Genomic DNA, 16,269 nt, shown 5'->3' with positions numbered 1-16,269 from the left:
GTCTAATTTTAGACGTATATGAATGACAGCAATGAACAGTTGTGGGGAGAAAAGGCACAAGGAAAGATGAAGGTCAGAATAAGAGTATGCTTTTACTCTGGTTCATTATTTGCATGTAATAATGGAATTGATGTGTATTTTTTTTTATTATTTCCTCCTTATCCAACTCCATCTAAATCATTTTGTGTGGCGAGGGCATTTGATAGATATAGGGTAATTTTATGATCCATTAGGCTCTATAGGGTAATACTAAAATGTGAAATAGTCTCCCAAAGGAAGTTGTGGATGCTCCATCACTTGGACATTTAAATTAGACTGATCACAAGACTAGTTAGTGTGTAATAGTGAACAAACCTGAGTTAGAAAGGAATTGGACTAGAAAAGTTCTTGATCATGTTTAGGATTCTTTTGATTCACGTGACTGTTAATCAGTAAATGTTCATTGGTAGTTAGTTTGAAGACTTCTCTTTGGATGCTCTGTCTTATTTTATTATTTTCATCCCCATTAATCTCCTACCTTTCTGGTGAAGAGGTATGTTGGCCAATAACTTTATGTCTTGAACAGCTTTATTTTATAAAGGCAAGGTAATGCAAGTTTACATAACCTTCCTGGGCAGTTACCATTTTTTCTCTCCATTTCCACAACGTATGACTAGCCTAGGATGGAACTAGGCTGTTCTCAATGGTGGCAGATGACAGAACAAGAAGCAAGGGTCTCAAGTTGCAGTGAGGGAGGTCTAGGTCGGATATTAGGAAACACTATTTCACTCAGAGGGTGGTGAAACACTGGGATGGGTTACCCTAGGGAAGTGGTGGAATCTCCATCCTTAGAGGTTTTTAAGGCCCGGCTTGACAAAGCCTTGGCTGGGATGATTTAGTTGGTGTTGGTCCTGCTTTGAGCAGGGGATTGGACTAGATGACCTCTTGAGGTCTCTTCCAACCCTAATATTCTATGACAAAATATCCCTTTAATGTTTGCCTCAGATCTTGGAAAATGGTTTAATGTGCCCTTGTTGTTCTTGGCTGAAACCATCATTAGCTGAGGGTTGCTTTTTCCTGCTAAAGGAAGGAGTTTCCCAAATGGATCAAGATAGAAGGTTTATCCAAGATCAAGTTTAAGTTTGAAAACATAGATTTATGTTGCCCAAAGCAAAACACAGTTTAGAAGGAATCGTGAAGCTAGAGCTGCTTAGCACTTTTAAAGGAACACTTTCAAGTTTCCCATTAAATCACTATAGGCAGACCAGAATTATTTAAAAAGGATCATTTATTAAACATTTTTTCTTTACAAAGTACAATCAATGTTTTGTTAGATTTGATTTTTGGTGTTCGCCTGTATGTACACACAAGTCTGTAACGTGTCTTGAATTTACACTTGGGACATAGTATCAGAGTTATCATCATAATTTTGATTTCTACCAACATAAGCAGCCAACTCAACTTATCTGCTGGTTTTAAAATCAGAAGATGAAGAAACAATACTTCTGCTGAGTGCTTCCCAATGTACTCAACAAGGATGTAGAAGTAACGTATACATTTTTAGGGGTGGGGTGGTGGAAATAAATTCCTAACACGAGTGGAACATGATGTTATTTCTGGCAGGTCACTGGACTATCCTTATGATCCTAAAAATCATTCTGGCAGTTATAAGATAAGAAGAACTGAGGAGCAAGGTAAGTTTAATAATACCCTATTAGCAGCAGTTGAGAGTAAATGCAACATAAGGTTTGTTTTGTCTGTGGTACAAGGACGTGCCCTATCAGACACTACAGTATTGTTCTTTACTTGAACACAAGTGTCTACATGTATTGTCTGTTTTTGGGACAACAAAACAAAAATAAAGAGACAAGAAGCCGTTTATCATCATGAGTGATTATTGCCATCAGCTAATATTAATGCATTACTAAAATTAGTGAAGACAGGAAAATGCTGTAAGATAAATATTTACAGAGTTAAAATAAGTTTCTTATCCACTAGACAGTGATTTTGTGGCACTGTGGTTTTTCTGAATATAACCTCTGTTGAAAGCAATGTAATTTTCAGTGCAAGCTAAAGCAAAAATACCTGCCCGCTGTCCATAAACATGACAAACAAATCTGGAATGTTCAAAGCAAGTTCATCTTCTGCTTCCCACTCTTGAGGCACCTCTAAGACATGGCACTTACTGTAAACCATCTAAAAAAATCAAGAAAAGCAGACACAATAAGCTTGAATTTTTAATAACCATTTTTTTTAAAAAAATCACTGCCAGAGTCACTTGCATAAGTAAACGATGCCCGGGGAAGGCGTGCCATCATAGCATTTCTTTCCTGAGAACGGAGCTGGGATCCTCTCTTTGTGTATCATAAGTGTGCGTGCTCAGAGCTGTGATCACTATCATGGCTGTCATCATTCGCTAGTGAGTCCCCCGTGTGCTGGAGGCCGGCTGCACCAATTCCAGAAAGCTCTGAGGGAAGCAGTGTGCCCTTTTTCACATTCACTAGTTCCTTTTCCCGGGCTGCTGCCCCTTGCTGGCCCCCTTTTACCCGCTTCCATTTCATTCGTCTGTTCTGGAACCAAACTTTTACCTTAAAAATAAGAACAAAGACATGGTCACTGAGAGCTAATGATGTTATCTGTAACACTAATAAATAATAGCATCATGTGTTATTTGTGTAGCACCCAACAGGATGCTAGTTTCTTTACAGAACAAATACAAAAGCAACTTGCCTTCTCCAATGAGCTGAGAGTCTAATTTTAGACATGAAGTAAAACGTGAGGATAAGGAACAATAGGGGAAGGAATTGGACAGTGAATTCTCAAACTGTGGGTTGTGACCCCATTTTAATTGGGTCGCTAGGGCTGGTTTAGACTTGCTGTGGCTCAGATTGAAGCCCGAGCCCCGCCGCTGGGAGCCGAAGCCGAAGCCTGAGGGATTCAGCCCTCGGTTGCAGGGTTCAGGTTACAGGCCCCTTGGCTGGGGTTGAAGCCCTTGGGTTTCAGCTTTGACCCCTTCCCCACTCAGGGCAGTGGGGCTCAGGCTTTGGCTCCGCCACCCCAGGCAGTGAGAATCAGGCACACTCAGGCTTTGGACCCCCCTCTGGGGTCGTGTAGTAATTTTTGTTGTCAGAAGGGGGTTGCGGTGCAATGAAGTTTGAGAACCCCTGGAACAGTCATAAGTTAATATGGTTACATGAAATACTTAGCACTACTACAGTGCCATCCAGTGGAGGATCTCAAAGCTCCCTAGAGACATGTATACATTAACACTCTTGTGAGATAAATATCATCCCCATTTTACACATGAGGAAACTGAGGCCAGGGAAACGACATACACAAATTAATAGAGAGCTCAGAAAATAACCTCTCTCTTCTATGTTATTTACAGTTTTGTGCCTTAACACGGAACCACGCTTTTCCTTCCTATTTTTTTATGTCTTTTTCTAAGTATTTTTTCAGAATCTGCCAAGTACTTGGGAAAAGGGACAATGAAACAAGAAATTTTCATTCAAAAACAAGAATATGGAAGAAGAAGAAACAACTGTACATTTTTTTTTTTTACCGGTCACTTCCAATTTCAATGCCCCCTCTCAAGCCTTTCCCCGATATATGCAAGGCCATGTTAGAAATTTTTTAATAGTAAATATTGATAATGACTTCCCTTTTTGGCTCACATACGTATTACTAAAAAGAAAAGGAGGACTTGTGGCACCTTAGAGACTAACCAATTTATTTGAGCATGAGCTTTCGTGAGCCACAGCTCACTTCATCAGATGCATACCGTGGAAACTGCAGCAGACTTTATATATACACAGAGAATATGAAACAATACCTCCTCCCACCCCACTGTCCTGCTGGTAATAGCTTATCTAAAGTAATCGTCAGGTTAGGCCATTTCCAGCACGAATCCAGGTTTTCTCACCCTCCACCCCCCCACACAAATTCACTCTCCTGCTGGTGATAGCCCATCCAAAGTGACAACTCTTTACACAATGTGCATGATAATGAAGTTAGGCCATTTCCTGCACAAATCCAGGTTCTCTCACTCCCTCACCCCCCTCCAAAAACCACCCCCATACACACACAAACTCACTCTCCTGCTGGTAATAGCTCATCCAAACTGACCACTCTCCAAGTTTAAATCCAAGTTAAACCAGAACATCTGGGGGGGGGGGGGAGTAGGAAAAAACAAGAGGAAATAGGCTACCTTGCATAATGACTTAGCCACTCCCAGTCTCTATTTAAGCCTAAATTAATAGTATCCAATTTGCAAATGAATTCCAATTCAGCAGTTTCTCGCTGGAGTCTGGATTTGAAGTTTTTTTGTTTTAAGATAGCAACCTTCATGTCTGTGATTGCGTGACCAGAGAGATTGAAGTGTTCTCCAACTGGTTTATGAATGTTATAATTCTTGACATCTGATTTGTGTCCATTTATTCTTTTACGTAGAGACTGTCCAGTTTGACCAATGTACATGGCAGAGGGGCATTGCTGGCACATGATGGCATAAATCACATTGGTGGATGTGCAGGTGAACGAGCCTCTGATAGTGTGGCTGATGTTATTAGGCCCTGTGATGGTGTCCCCTGAATAGATATGTGGGCACAATTGGCAACGGGCTTTGTTGCAAGGATAAGTTCCTGGGTTAGTGGTTCTGTTGTGTGGTGGATACTTGTCTCCTGCAAATCTGGTGTGCTACTAAGCACTGCAAACTGCAGGCAATCTACTTTTGCAATTGCCCACAGACTGAGAGAGACATGAGAACTCTTATCCATATATCAGATCAGATCCTCCGTTGATTCTAAATCAGCATATGCCATTGACATTGAAAGTAAATTTATTTTATGAAAATGGAAGAAGAGGGAAAAAATAGTTATTTTAAAACCCTTAGAGTTACTGCTGTAATGGAGTGTCCCAAACGTATCTTTGGGTCTCTTTTAACATGAAAGTTCTACAGAAAATTCTACAGCGTGAGGTAACTTCTCACTTGGAAAGGAAGTGAGAGCTTGGAATGCTGATGTCTCCTCTGCAGTGATAAGTGGAATATATTTTAGAGCTTTGAAAGTAATGCCAAGGAGTTGTCACAGCAGGACACATTGTACAACATCAGTAATAGAGCCACAAATGGATGTTTTGAGGAATTTATGTTGTATGTCCAGGAAATCTTACAGGCTTTAGCCTTTAACATTATTTTGAATGATACATTAGAATTGTACAGCAACAGAATTGATGTTTAAAGTCACATTTTTTTCTATTTATTTACTGTACTCACGGTGTTGTGTTAAAACTAATCTGAGCTCTTAAAGCCAATCAGTTGGGAATACAGCAAAATTATTCTAGGTTGGTTAACAGCTCCAAATCCATGCACATCCTTTCCTTTAGGCTACTCATCAAAGGCAAAAGAATCTGGCTAGTAAAGTCAAATGAGTGTAAAGGGAAGGTATTTATGACTGGCTGCTATGATGTTGGGAATTATCATGGAAGTCTCTGATATATGGCCTAAGTATGAAAGCAGTGTCTTCATAAAAACACAATATTTGTACTGTACTTACAGCTCTTTATGGGAAGTTACAGATGTCATTTTTTTACAGTGAAGTTCCCCTTGTGAAAGACACTACAGCACTGGTGCCAAACACTGTAATAAACCTGTAGCATTTGGAGCTATGGAGCTGATCCAAAGCTCACTTAAGTCAATGGGAATCTTCCCACTGAGATATAAAAAAGATGCTCTCAGGATATTTTTGCAGCTCTGAGAGATCAATAAATATGCTATAGTGTCAAAAGTGTATCACAGTATTCAACTTGTTTTGCAGAAACCACTCTTTGCATAATGTCTTATCTATCTGCTTTGGGCAAAATCATTTACTATCCTGCACAGTTCAGGCTGTATGTGTGTAAAAAATTGTTGCAAGTAGACCATTGCATTGCCCTTTTCAAAATCCTAGTACTATCTGGGAGGCCCAAAGCTCTAGGGGCAAAATAATCAGTGAAGCTGATGGTTCGACTAGACCCCCCACCCAGCTACTCTTGCAAGCATGCGGAGATCAGGAGCAGTCATTAAGTGAGTGGAAGGGGAAAATGTGTGAGAGCAGATTGTTCCTTTTCAATCGTCAGGAGCGTGGGGAGCATATTGCCACTAACTTTCCACCACCCATGACGTTCCTCTGCCTGAAGTAGTTTTAGTAGTATGCATGGAACCAGGATTTGGCCCTTAGCACCAATGAAGATATTGTAAACATAGCTAGTGATAAAGAGCAGGTAAAGGAATACTTAGAATGACTTGATCCATACCAGATCATATGCACTTACAAAATTAACAAACTTCTGGAGCCACCGACAATTCTTTTTAAATGAAGAGTGATTGAAAACTTGGAAAGAACCAGAAGACTGAAGAAAAGCAAGTGAAGAACTAAACCTATCTTCAGAAAATAAATGAGAGTGATCCTGGCAATTGTGACTCCACAAGGTTAACTTCCATTGCTAACATCCCAGGACATATATTAAGAGGAAAGAACACTTAGGATTGTCAATTTAGAAGAAAACATACAAGAGAGATTTTGTATAATAAAATCAGTCTGTGAAAATTAATTCAAATAGATTTGGATATTAATACAGTCATGTAAACTTAAAATGGGCAGAAGCAGTATAAAATAAACTAAGGTACTAATAAACAGCCATATATCAAGCTGGGAGCAGGTGTCTAATAGGGTATCACAAAGTGTTAGCTCTTGTCTTCTTTAATATCCTCAATAATGTTTTGGCAGAGCAAGAAACCGCCACATTAACAAGAATCAAAGATGAGTGGGAGGTGTTGGGAAAACCACTAACAACAGAAAAATGTAAACAGATTTAGAGGTTGGAGATACGTGCAGGCTATAAATAAATGAAACTGAACTTGGAAATACTCCAGCTAATACATCTGGGGAAAAACACTTCACAACATAGAAACATGGGAAGAAGTAATGCTGAAAGAGACCTAGGAGTGATAGTAGACAGCAAATTAGAGATGAGGTTGTCATAGGATGTAGCAGTTAAGAAAAAAAAAAGCATAGATAGTGACATGGTTGCCTACGTAGAGAAATTATAGCCCTGTTCTGTCAGGCTTTGGTGTTCCTGCACTTGGGATAATGCATTCATATTGGGGCACTTTGTTTTCAGAAGAACATAGAAATTTGAAGCTGTTTACAGACATTCACCAATCAGTGATAAGGAGTGTGGAGAGACTGATTTATGAAAATAGATTAAAAAAGAGCCAGATAGATACTGCTTGGCTAAACAATGACTTGGAGTAGGCAGAGAGGGGAGCACACACATATAACATTCTACAAGCATTTGAAGCCTATTCACACCAAGATATGAGATAAATTATTTAGGACAGTATGAGAAAGTATAACTAGGAATAAGATGATGAAATTAAGAAAGGTTGAATAGCTGTGACATCTAAGCTAAGTGGTGGAGAGCCCTGTCTTGTGGGGAACGAAAACTTGACTGGACAAACCTTTAGTAAATGTACTATAGGGAGCTATCCTGCATTGTCAGGAAACAGACTGGGTAACCCTAATGGTTCTTTATTTTCTCTAATTTCTATGACTGTGTTAGAATTTTATTATGAAAGTGAAGGGGAAACAATGGAAAGACAAATACCTTCAAACATAATAGGAGCTAATTCGGAGGTTGTGTTTAAATTGAGGTGTAAATTGGTAAGTGGCTGTAAGACTAAGGAAATAAATATGCCTGAGGGAGTCTTCATTGGTGTAACATACACATACACAGGACTGGAAAAAAGTGCAAATTAAACCAATTGAGACTTCCCTCTTCATCTGCCTTAGGGCAAAATTCAGAGTTGATGTATAAAGTCGTGTAAATTGCCCCTACTCCTTACATTCAGTTAGTTTCCCTTAGACCTACTTTATATCTGTTCCAGCAGTGTGTAAAAAGAGGCTAAGAAGCTGTAATTTAACACCAAGCAGCTGGAAGAAAGTGGAAGTTGAAGTACAATTGAAGCAATGTAATTACACCTCTTCTTCAAGCTTCTCAACTGCATGAGATCAGGCCCAATTCTGATCTGGACTGTTGACTTCCATGGGAGAGCACTAGGCCCAATAACTAGTGAACACTAGCAAGTGGGACAGCAAAAAGTCTATTCACCATTTATATCCGATGTAATCCCTCAAAATGCAGTTTAAGTAGTGCTGGCCCTCTTTACAGGGGTGAATTTAATCCCCAGTGCTCCTGTGAGGTGAGTATGTATTACTTGCTCCATTTTACAGGCCGAGTTTAACATCTGGTGCCAAATCTCTACTATTTAAGGCAGTCAGCTTAAAAAAAGACAGATTTGTAACTATTTAGAACTGCAATAACTGTGTTAATGGTTCATTAATGATGATAATAAATAATCTGTGTCTCTGAGGCAAATTTACCTTGTTAAATGATTAACCCAGATAACTTCAAATGTAGAAATATTTTTCTTGTTTGGTAAAAACTAGTAAAATATATATGCTAAAAACAAAGTGTAATGAGATACAGAACTAAAAATAATTGCAATTCATTTTGATTTTAATTTTCTCAATCTACTTACTACACAAAGTGCCATTAATCTTACTTGCTCTGCTAAATGAGAGAACACTTTATAACTGAAGACATTCAGACACAGAAAATACGTATAGTATTGAAAGGCCTTTAGGACCTGATCCAAAGCTCAGTGAAGGCGATGAAAGTCTTTCCATTGACTTCAACAGGTTATAGATCAGGCCTTTAATGCTCATGTGCTAATAATAATATGAGAAGGGCTTTTCACACGCTATTTCCTCTAGAGATCAGATTCAGATATCTGAAATCTGAACTTCCTTGGGATTTTGTGAACAGTAAATAATGGGAGGGAAATAGGTACTGATACATGATCCAGCTACATTTTAGTACTAGGCAGGAAGTGTGAAGAATTCTGAGTGTCAATTCATTGTAATTCACGGAAGCCAACGCTTTTCAAACATACAGCACCTTTGAAAGTGTTAAGTGTCTTGCTTGAAATGTCATACTGGGTATACTGAAAAGGAAGGGGGATGCAGGCAGCCAGAGCAAGTTGAAGTAAACCTTGGGGGGGGAAGGGATGAGGGAACTGGATAGAACTACAGCAATTTAAAGCTACAGCATTCAGTCTGTATGTTTGAAATAGCCTATTAAGTGCAGTGTGTCCAAATATAATTATTAATACCTACTATTGTGAAGCTTGATCCTATAGGTTGCTGAGTATTCCTGTGAGGTGCCCTCAACTCCCAGTGACTTTAGAGGGAGTTGAGGATAATTAGTACCACCCAGGAATATGTGCTTAAAAATATAAGACAAGATATTTTATGTGTACTTTTCCCCCTCTCTATCTTTCTCTATAAATAATATAACTGCAAACAACACACACACTGTATATAGCTCAATTTAATGTGTAGAGTATATATATAGGGAATGAAGGGAAGGGAAATGAAGGGCTATGTTATAGCAGCCATTACAGCATTAGCAACTATTTCTAAATCAGCAATTATGGGGTGGTCTATTAGGCACATCTGCTCATTGGCATGAAAGTCTTTCCATTAGTCGACAAGTTGTTTAGCATTTACGTCTCCCAGACTGATGATTAAGCTGTTGCTTAAATAGGTTGAGGACCATATGACCGTGTGTTGAGCATCTCCTTGGGAGCAGACACCAAAGAGAAATGTTTTGCTATGGCTGATTTATTTTAAGGAATACTCCACAGTAATCAGGGGGCAGGATGCAATATGAGGGGCTGGAAATTGATTTATTGTTTCAGTGGTGTAGCACTATTGTTAATAGCAAATACTTGTGAAAGGCCAGAGTTTTACCTACTACCAAAGGGCCAAATTCTCTGCTGTCTTCCACCCATACAACCTCAATAGGATCATGTGATGTGAAACCGGTATGGCTTTTAGGCCCCAGTTCAGCAAAGCATTTGAACATATGCTTAAGACCACCCCATTCAGCAAAGCATTTCAGTGTATGCTTAACTTTAAGCAAGAGCCTAAATTCTATTGACATCAATAGGTCTTAAGCACATGCTTAAATGCTTTGCTTAATCAGGATGGATGGCTGAACTGGGACTTGAGCCTTCTGTGTTGACACAGAAAAGTCTAACTGATGGCCTTTTCCTTCAAAAATGAACTTTGCAGAAAAATAATATTTTATCTTAGTTTCTGAAAAATAGTATGTGACTCTGCCTGTGATTAAACTGTATGACTTTCTTACCTGCACTCAACCCATTCATATGTCTCCAGCAAATAGCCACTTTTTCTTTTAAAACAAACAAACAAAAAACCTAGCTTCTCACTGGGATGCCCAACCCTGCTAGGTGCCAAAATAGTGGATTTTAAAGTTGTGACATTTTTATTTATAGAAAAGCTATCTGAATCTGTCTAAAATATGTTAGTTAGGATTTTTCCTTTCCATCAAAGTCTTGCACAGTTAGACTCATGGTAGCTAAGGCTTTACTGGTGCAGGGACATGGAAAGTAGTCACACTATAAAAAAGTTAAACATTTTAAACATAGGTTTCTGCAAAATATGTGACGTATACAAACTACATGATAAGTGAGCTAAAGGTTTTACTGGCATTGGTTTGAGATGACCTGCGTAACTTGTGAATGACTTTAAGACTCATGAGTAATGCACCCATCCCAAACTCATACCAATAAAACCATTATGCCACACTGCCCCATCATTTCTTGTACACATGCAGTACAAATGCACATCTCTCAGAGCCCCAAATTCTGTGTGAAGCATTATACCTAACTTATGTAGCAAGAACTCCAGACTTAGATAGTATAGTCCTTTCTCCTGTCATTAGCCCTCTCTGTATCCCTTCTATTTATTTATTTTGATGGTAAATTCAGTTTATTTTACACTTTAGATTTTTGTACTGAATATTCATAAGTGCATAGCAGCAACTGTTGAGAAAGAGCTGGAGGTTTTGGCAGATGGATAATGGACAGGTGGGACTTTTGGCACCCAGGAAAGCGTGGGAGATGGCTTTGGTTTTTGTTACTCAAAGGCAGCTTTGGGTACCGGAAAGCTGATGCATTCTGCTCCTTCTCTCCTACATTTGGGCAGGGGTGGAGGGGACTTAACATTTCAGAGGACGGCAGTGATTTAACTACTTCATTGCCAATGCCAGAAATCCTTGACAGCAACCATCAACCCCACTACGCTCCACCCTGATAAATGCCACTTCATCCAACTATGATCTTTAACATTTAATTTCATAGCTTTTCATAGCTAAAATGATCATCAGTGAAATAGTTAATCTTGACTTTTTAAAATGTCCTAGTTCGACTTCAGCATTACCCCACACTGAACAGAATGGGGTCGTTCATGCGCTATTGTTTGCATTCACAGGCAGACGTTGCGGTGTGGGTTTTACATTGAGTTCCTTTTTTGTTGTTTGTAATCTTGGGGGTGTTCGCTGCGGGTGTTGCCACAAGGCAGCTTTGTGCTCTCCCTGCCACCATGCATTTTCACAAGGGCCTGTCACGATCCAGTTCGTATAGTGTACTTCTGTATGTACAGTACAGTCACTGCACTATATCAGGATTTGCTACATTAGTTGAAGTTGCGAGTTTGGTTTTCTGAAGTTACTACTGTTCAGACTAAGTAAAAATTGCTTACGCATAATCTGAAAAATCTGTTGGTGGGACAGAGTCATTTTAGACAATACGGCACTGATTCATCTTGCGCAGACATTTACACCTGTGTGGAGAAAGTGTACAATAAAGTGCTTCTACGGGTGTAAGTGGAGAATTCCAGTTTGCTAGCATTTCACAGCCAGTTAGCACAGATGAAAATGACTCATAAATGCAAGGCAATGGGGAATCAGGACTCAGGATTCTTGGAGGAATATGCTCACTTTGCTCTATGATGACAGTTTAGTACTAAAGGAGGGAAGTGCCAAGGAACCTGACAACTCTGCAGACCTCTTAGGCTCCACAGCTTGGGAAGCCTTCGCATAGGCCACGAAGGAAGAACCCTAATTTCCGTTCAGTTTAACCGTCTCCACAGCTCATTCCTTCAAAACTGGAGGAATTTTCTTGACTTTCAAAGCAGGCCAATCTTGTATCTTTGATAGTAAATTGGCTGCAGAGTCAACATTCAGTCTTTTACAGCTGGCGTGGCTCAGAAAGCTGCAGCTACTTTCAACTGGACCAGGCCCAAAGAATACAAATGACCATCTAAATGGATGCTACATTTTATAAGTACCTAGCATAACAAATAGCTCTTTTCCTCCATATATAGCCACTAGGATCCATAAGTGAATCTCCAAAGATACTTAAAACAAAAAGTTTCAGAAATGTGTTGTTTCAGTTTTTGTTCTGTTTGATTTTTAGACTGACAAAACGTGTCACTTTTCTTAGAACTCAACTGTGATGTTAAGTCATCACTTTCCAAAGGTGCAATACAGAGCAATCACCTCTCCAGCTGGAACTTCTAGGGAAAGTAGCTTCTATGCCAACCTCAAAAAAAAAAAAAAGTACAGTTTGTGCTTCCTTTTGGTCCTGGCCAAGTCTACTGAGAGACGCGGGATTATGTGGGAGGACACCCACGGGCCTACCTCTTCCCCAACACCTTTGCACAAAGCTAGCTTTAACAGAAGCATTGGCTGAACAATCCTTGAATTTTGGGCCAAATCGCATCATAAGCTGACTGGCACAGGCAGACCACTCTGCCTGCCCAGAACCCCACTGAAGGTAATTGGTCTCCGTGCAGATGTAAGGGTCTGTCCATGGCTAGCAGTTGGAACCTTGAGCTCCACTGAAGCACTGGAATTTTTGAAAATAAGGTCTCCCATTGTGAATGAATTATAACCAGTAACTCCACTCCCAATTTATATAGCAAAAGTAAATTCATCATTTGAAGTTTTACCATAAACTTTTGTTTAAGAAGTAAATAATTACTCGAGTCAAAATTATGTATTAAATTACCCATTAGATATATTTTAGGTTTCCAGGAGCATTCCTTTCTACAGAAGAAAGAAATTATGGAATTACTGTAGCAATGCTCTTCTGTAATTATTTTACAGACAAACATAAAAGTATCACTAGATTTTATTTTATTTTAAGGGTATTATTTTAAATAAAACAAACAATCCAGAGGAATGCAGGCCAACCCCATCCCTAGGCTTCAGAGCCCAGGCTCCAGCCCAAGTCGTAATGTCTATGCAGCTATCCATAGTGCCATAGCACAAGCCCCGCAAGCCCAAGTCTGCTGACCTGGGCGCGGAGACTCGCTGCCGTGGGCTGCTGCTCACCACACAGACTCAAATTTTATAGCATATGTGGACATTGCTGAATAAGTGGAAGTTTGGAATGAGCATTTGACTTTCAGACAAGATTCGACAATACGGTATATCAGACTGATATTGATTAACTATGTTAAGGTGGTCCGTACTCCAGCAAATCAACACTGACTTTGTTTAGAAAGGTTGTTTGGTTTGAGTAAGGATTGCAGGATCCCACACTCAGTCTTGAGATGCTGAAAAGGATTTTAACCAAGTATAAATAGCCATTTGTTACTACGAAGTGAGGTGACCTTTGTTTGGAGGACACCACTGTAATGGGGATTTTCTATTATTGTTTATTATTTGTATTGCAGAAGCACACAATAAAAAAGCACGAATCAGGACGACAGCCCCACTGTGCTAGATACTGTACATATACTGCCCCCATTTATATGATAATGCATTGTTTGCCTACCTTTCCTGTAGAATTAAACATTAAAAAGGCACCTCTTTTGACATTCCTATTTATCTACTCATGGAACTACTGGCACCATTTCATAAATTGACAGACTAAAGACTTTCATTAGGTAGAACTCAGACAAGAGAGCATAAAGCCCTTCTTTATTTTAACAAACTGTTTTCCTCATCACCTACCAAGAAACACTGATTCTGGGTATTTTCTAAGTGATTGATGGATTTTGGGCAGATATTGGGACTTAAGGTTAACTAGCAAAAAATAAGCCCTCCTCAGTGGAATTTAATCGGACTAGGTGGGATTTTCCATTTACATTGGCAAATAGAAGCATTACGTATTTGAACTGTTTATTCCGGTAACCTTAGCTAGCTTGAAGAACTGCAACGTTGCTCCTTTGATTAGCTCTGTGCAAAAAAAGATCTTGTGAGGTGGAAAGATCTCCCACTCTTTCTATATTTGGCAGGATCGACCCTATAAAAATGTCCATTTTGCCACACCTCTTATACCCCACTGCAGCTGCTTCCTCTCCTCATCCCACAGTGAGACTTTAAAAAATTTGGATGGTGCCTTCTCCAAGTTTATCTGGATGGACAAAAAAGCCAAGAATGTGCTTGTCAAGGTTACAAATATCTAGGGACCCAAGAGATTTTTATACTAACTGGCTCTTCAGAATACATAGAGGCCTGCCAGCTGAAAATTATTAACTGCTGGCTGAGTAGGGATTGGGAGTGCACTCTATAGGCAATGGAGCAGCAATTATAGGCACCTATATTGGTGGAATTTTTACAGTGTGATAATAGAGCCACCATATGTGTTTTAAATGCTCTTGAAGTGCACTCTTAATATCTGGGACTTTGAGATGTCGAAGTAATTTTCTTTGATACTCCTCTCTTGAAACCCTCAATGATATTTATTTTTTCTTAGGGTGCCATACAAATCACACTCACTCCTGTTCCATGTTGACATTCTGAATAACATAGCCTAACATGCAAATAACAAAAATCAGGACTTGGCTCCTTCACACATTTTTTTTTTTTCTGAACATGTCCTTCCACCAGGAATTTATATTTGTGCTGACCTTAGAAGTTGTTTGGAAATTCAATTTGAGCCTTGCTTTGATGCTAGTAGGAAACTTGGCCACTCTTACATGGGCTTTTAAATACAGTAAAACATATGTTTTTCAATTGTTTGTTTTAAGTGCCAGAAAGGTAATTATGAAGTGTTGGGTGCTGATGTCCTGTTTAAGATGTAACGTATGGTAGAAATTATCATCATAGTCAAGAGGAAGATTGAGCTTTCCTAAGATAATGGGCCCCATGATTTATCTCACATCTGCCACATCTTGGGAACTAACTGAAAGAGGTAACTTTAGGATGACTGACAATATCTTTCCGCTGTTTATTTTTGCCTCTCTGACGCTGTACAATAATTTGATGTTTGCTTTTTTACTGAATCTTAGTAAAAACAACATATGTAAAGTAATTAATTCCATCAGTGGTTAATTCTGTTCACAAACATAATTTCTTGGTGGAGATGTTTAATACATCTAATACCCTCTGCTTTTTTTTCTTTGCTGCATTATCCAACATTAACATTTGATTGTCCATTTGCACACAGAATGTCATTCCCCCAAGGTCTGAAGACCTTTCAGATATAGATGGGTCTACAGCTGGGGTTGGCATAGGTGTTATAACCCACATCTTAACCTAGTCAGAGAGAGTGACTACCACATGTTGAACACCATTCTCCAAGGAAAACAGCCTTTGGCAGAAGTTTTGGAAAATGATAGTATATGCCACAAATGCCAATGTGACCAGCACAGTCACATCATTCTCAGAAGTACTGCTCTATGCAGAGATTACTTCTGGAAACCAGGCCAAATGAGCTGGGCTACATGAGAATGTCTATCTTTTTATTTAGATTGTAGTCCTTTCTCTGAAGAGCTTATTTCCTAGTGTGTGTGTAAAGCACCCAGCACAACAGGCCCCTGATCTCAGTTGGGACTACTAGGTGCTACTGAGGTAATAATAACAACAACAACAATATGCTAGTGTGTGGATGCTGGTATGGTGTTAACATTCATTCAGTTAACAATGGAATGGAATGTATTTAAGAATATTCTGATTCTGCACTGAAGAAATGAATGTTGATCTCACAGCAGTGTAATCCTGGAGTACGTTTGTTGAAGTCAGTGGAGCTGCACTGATGTAAAACTAGTATGAGGGGAGAATCACGTCTGTTGACTCCCTGAATTGCACTCTTGGAGGCTTTCATACAGTTTAGAAGTAGAAAGCCTGATTCTGGTCTTATTCACACCAGTTTTACACCAGGGTAATTCACCTGATTTCCATGAAGATGTCCCCAGTTTACAACAGTGGCAGTGACAGCAAAATTTGCCCCAATATACGCAATTTTCAGAAAGCAAATGGATACTGGAATGTGCTGCTAGGTTTTCATTCCCTTGCCAATCATCTTTTTGTTGTGGACAACAGAGGACATCTTCAGTGCAGTATACGGCCCCCTCTTTCTTTCTGACTGAAAGG

General features: G+C 39.4%; 1 protein-coding gene across 1 annotated transcript in view; it reads right to left on the bottom strand.

Moving 5' to 3' along the window:
- Positions 1-2,342: 2,342 nt before the first annotated feature.
- Positions 2,343-16,269, bottom strand: part of MEOX2 (mesenchyme homeobox 2) — a 68,426-nt gene continuing 54,499 nt past the window's right edge. Inside the window, exon 3 of the mRNA XM_077809366.1 lies at positions 2,343-2,567. Coding sequence (XP_077665492.1) covers positions 2,343-2,567 — 225 coding nt within the window. The remainder of the gene's footprint in view (positions 2,568-16,269) is intronic.

This window comes from Eretmochelys imbricata, chromosome 2 (assembly GCF_965152235.1).
Source record: "Eretmochelys imbricata isolate rEreImb1 chromosome 2, rEreImb1.hap1, whole genome shotgun sequence".
Classification (NCBI taxonomy): domain Eukaryota; kingdom Metazoa; phylum Chordata; order Testudines; family Cheloniidae; genus Eretmochelys; species Eretmochelys imbricata.
Note: the sequence above shows the minus strand (reverse complement) of the source record. Positions and strands in the feature narration are given on the sequence as shown.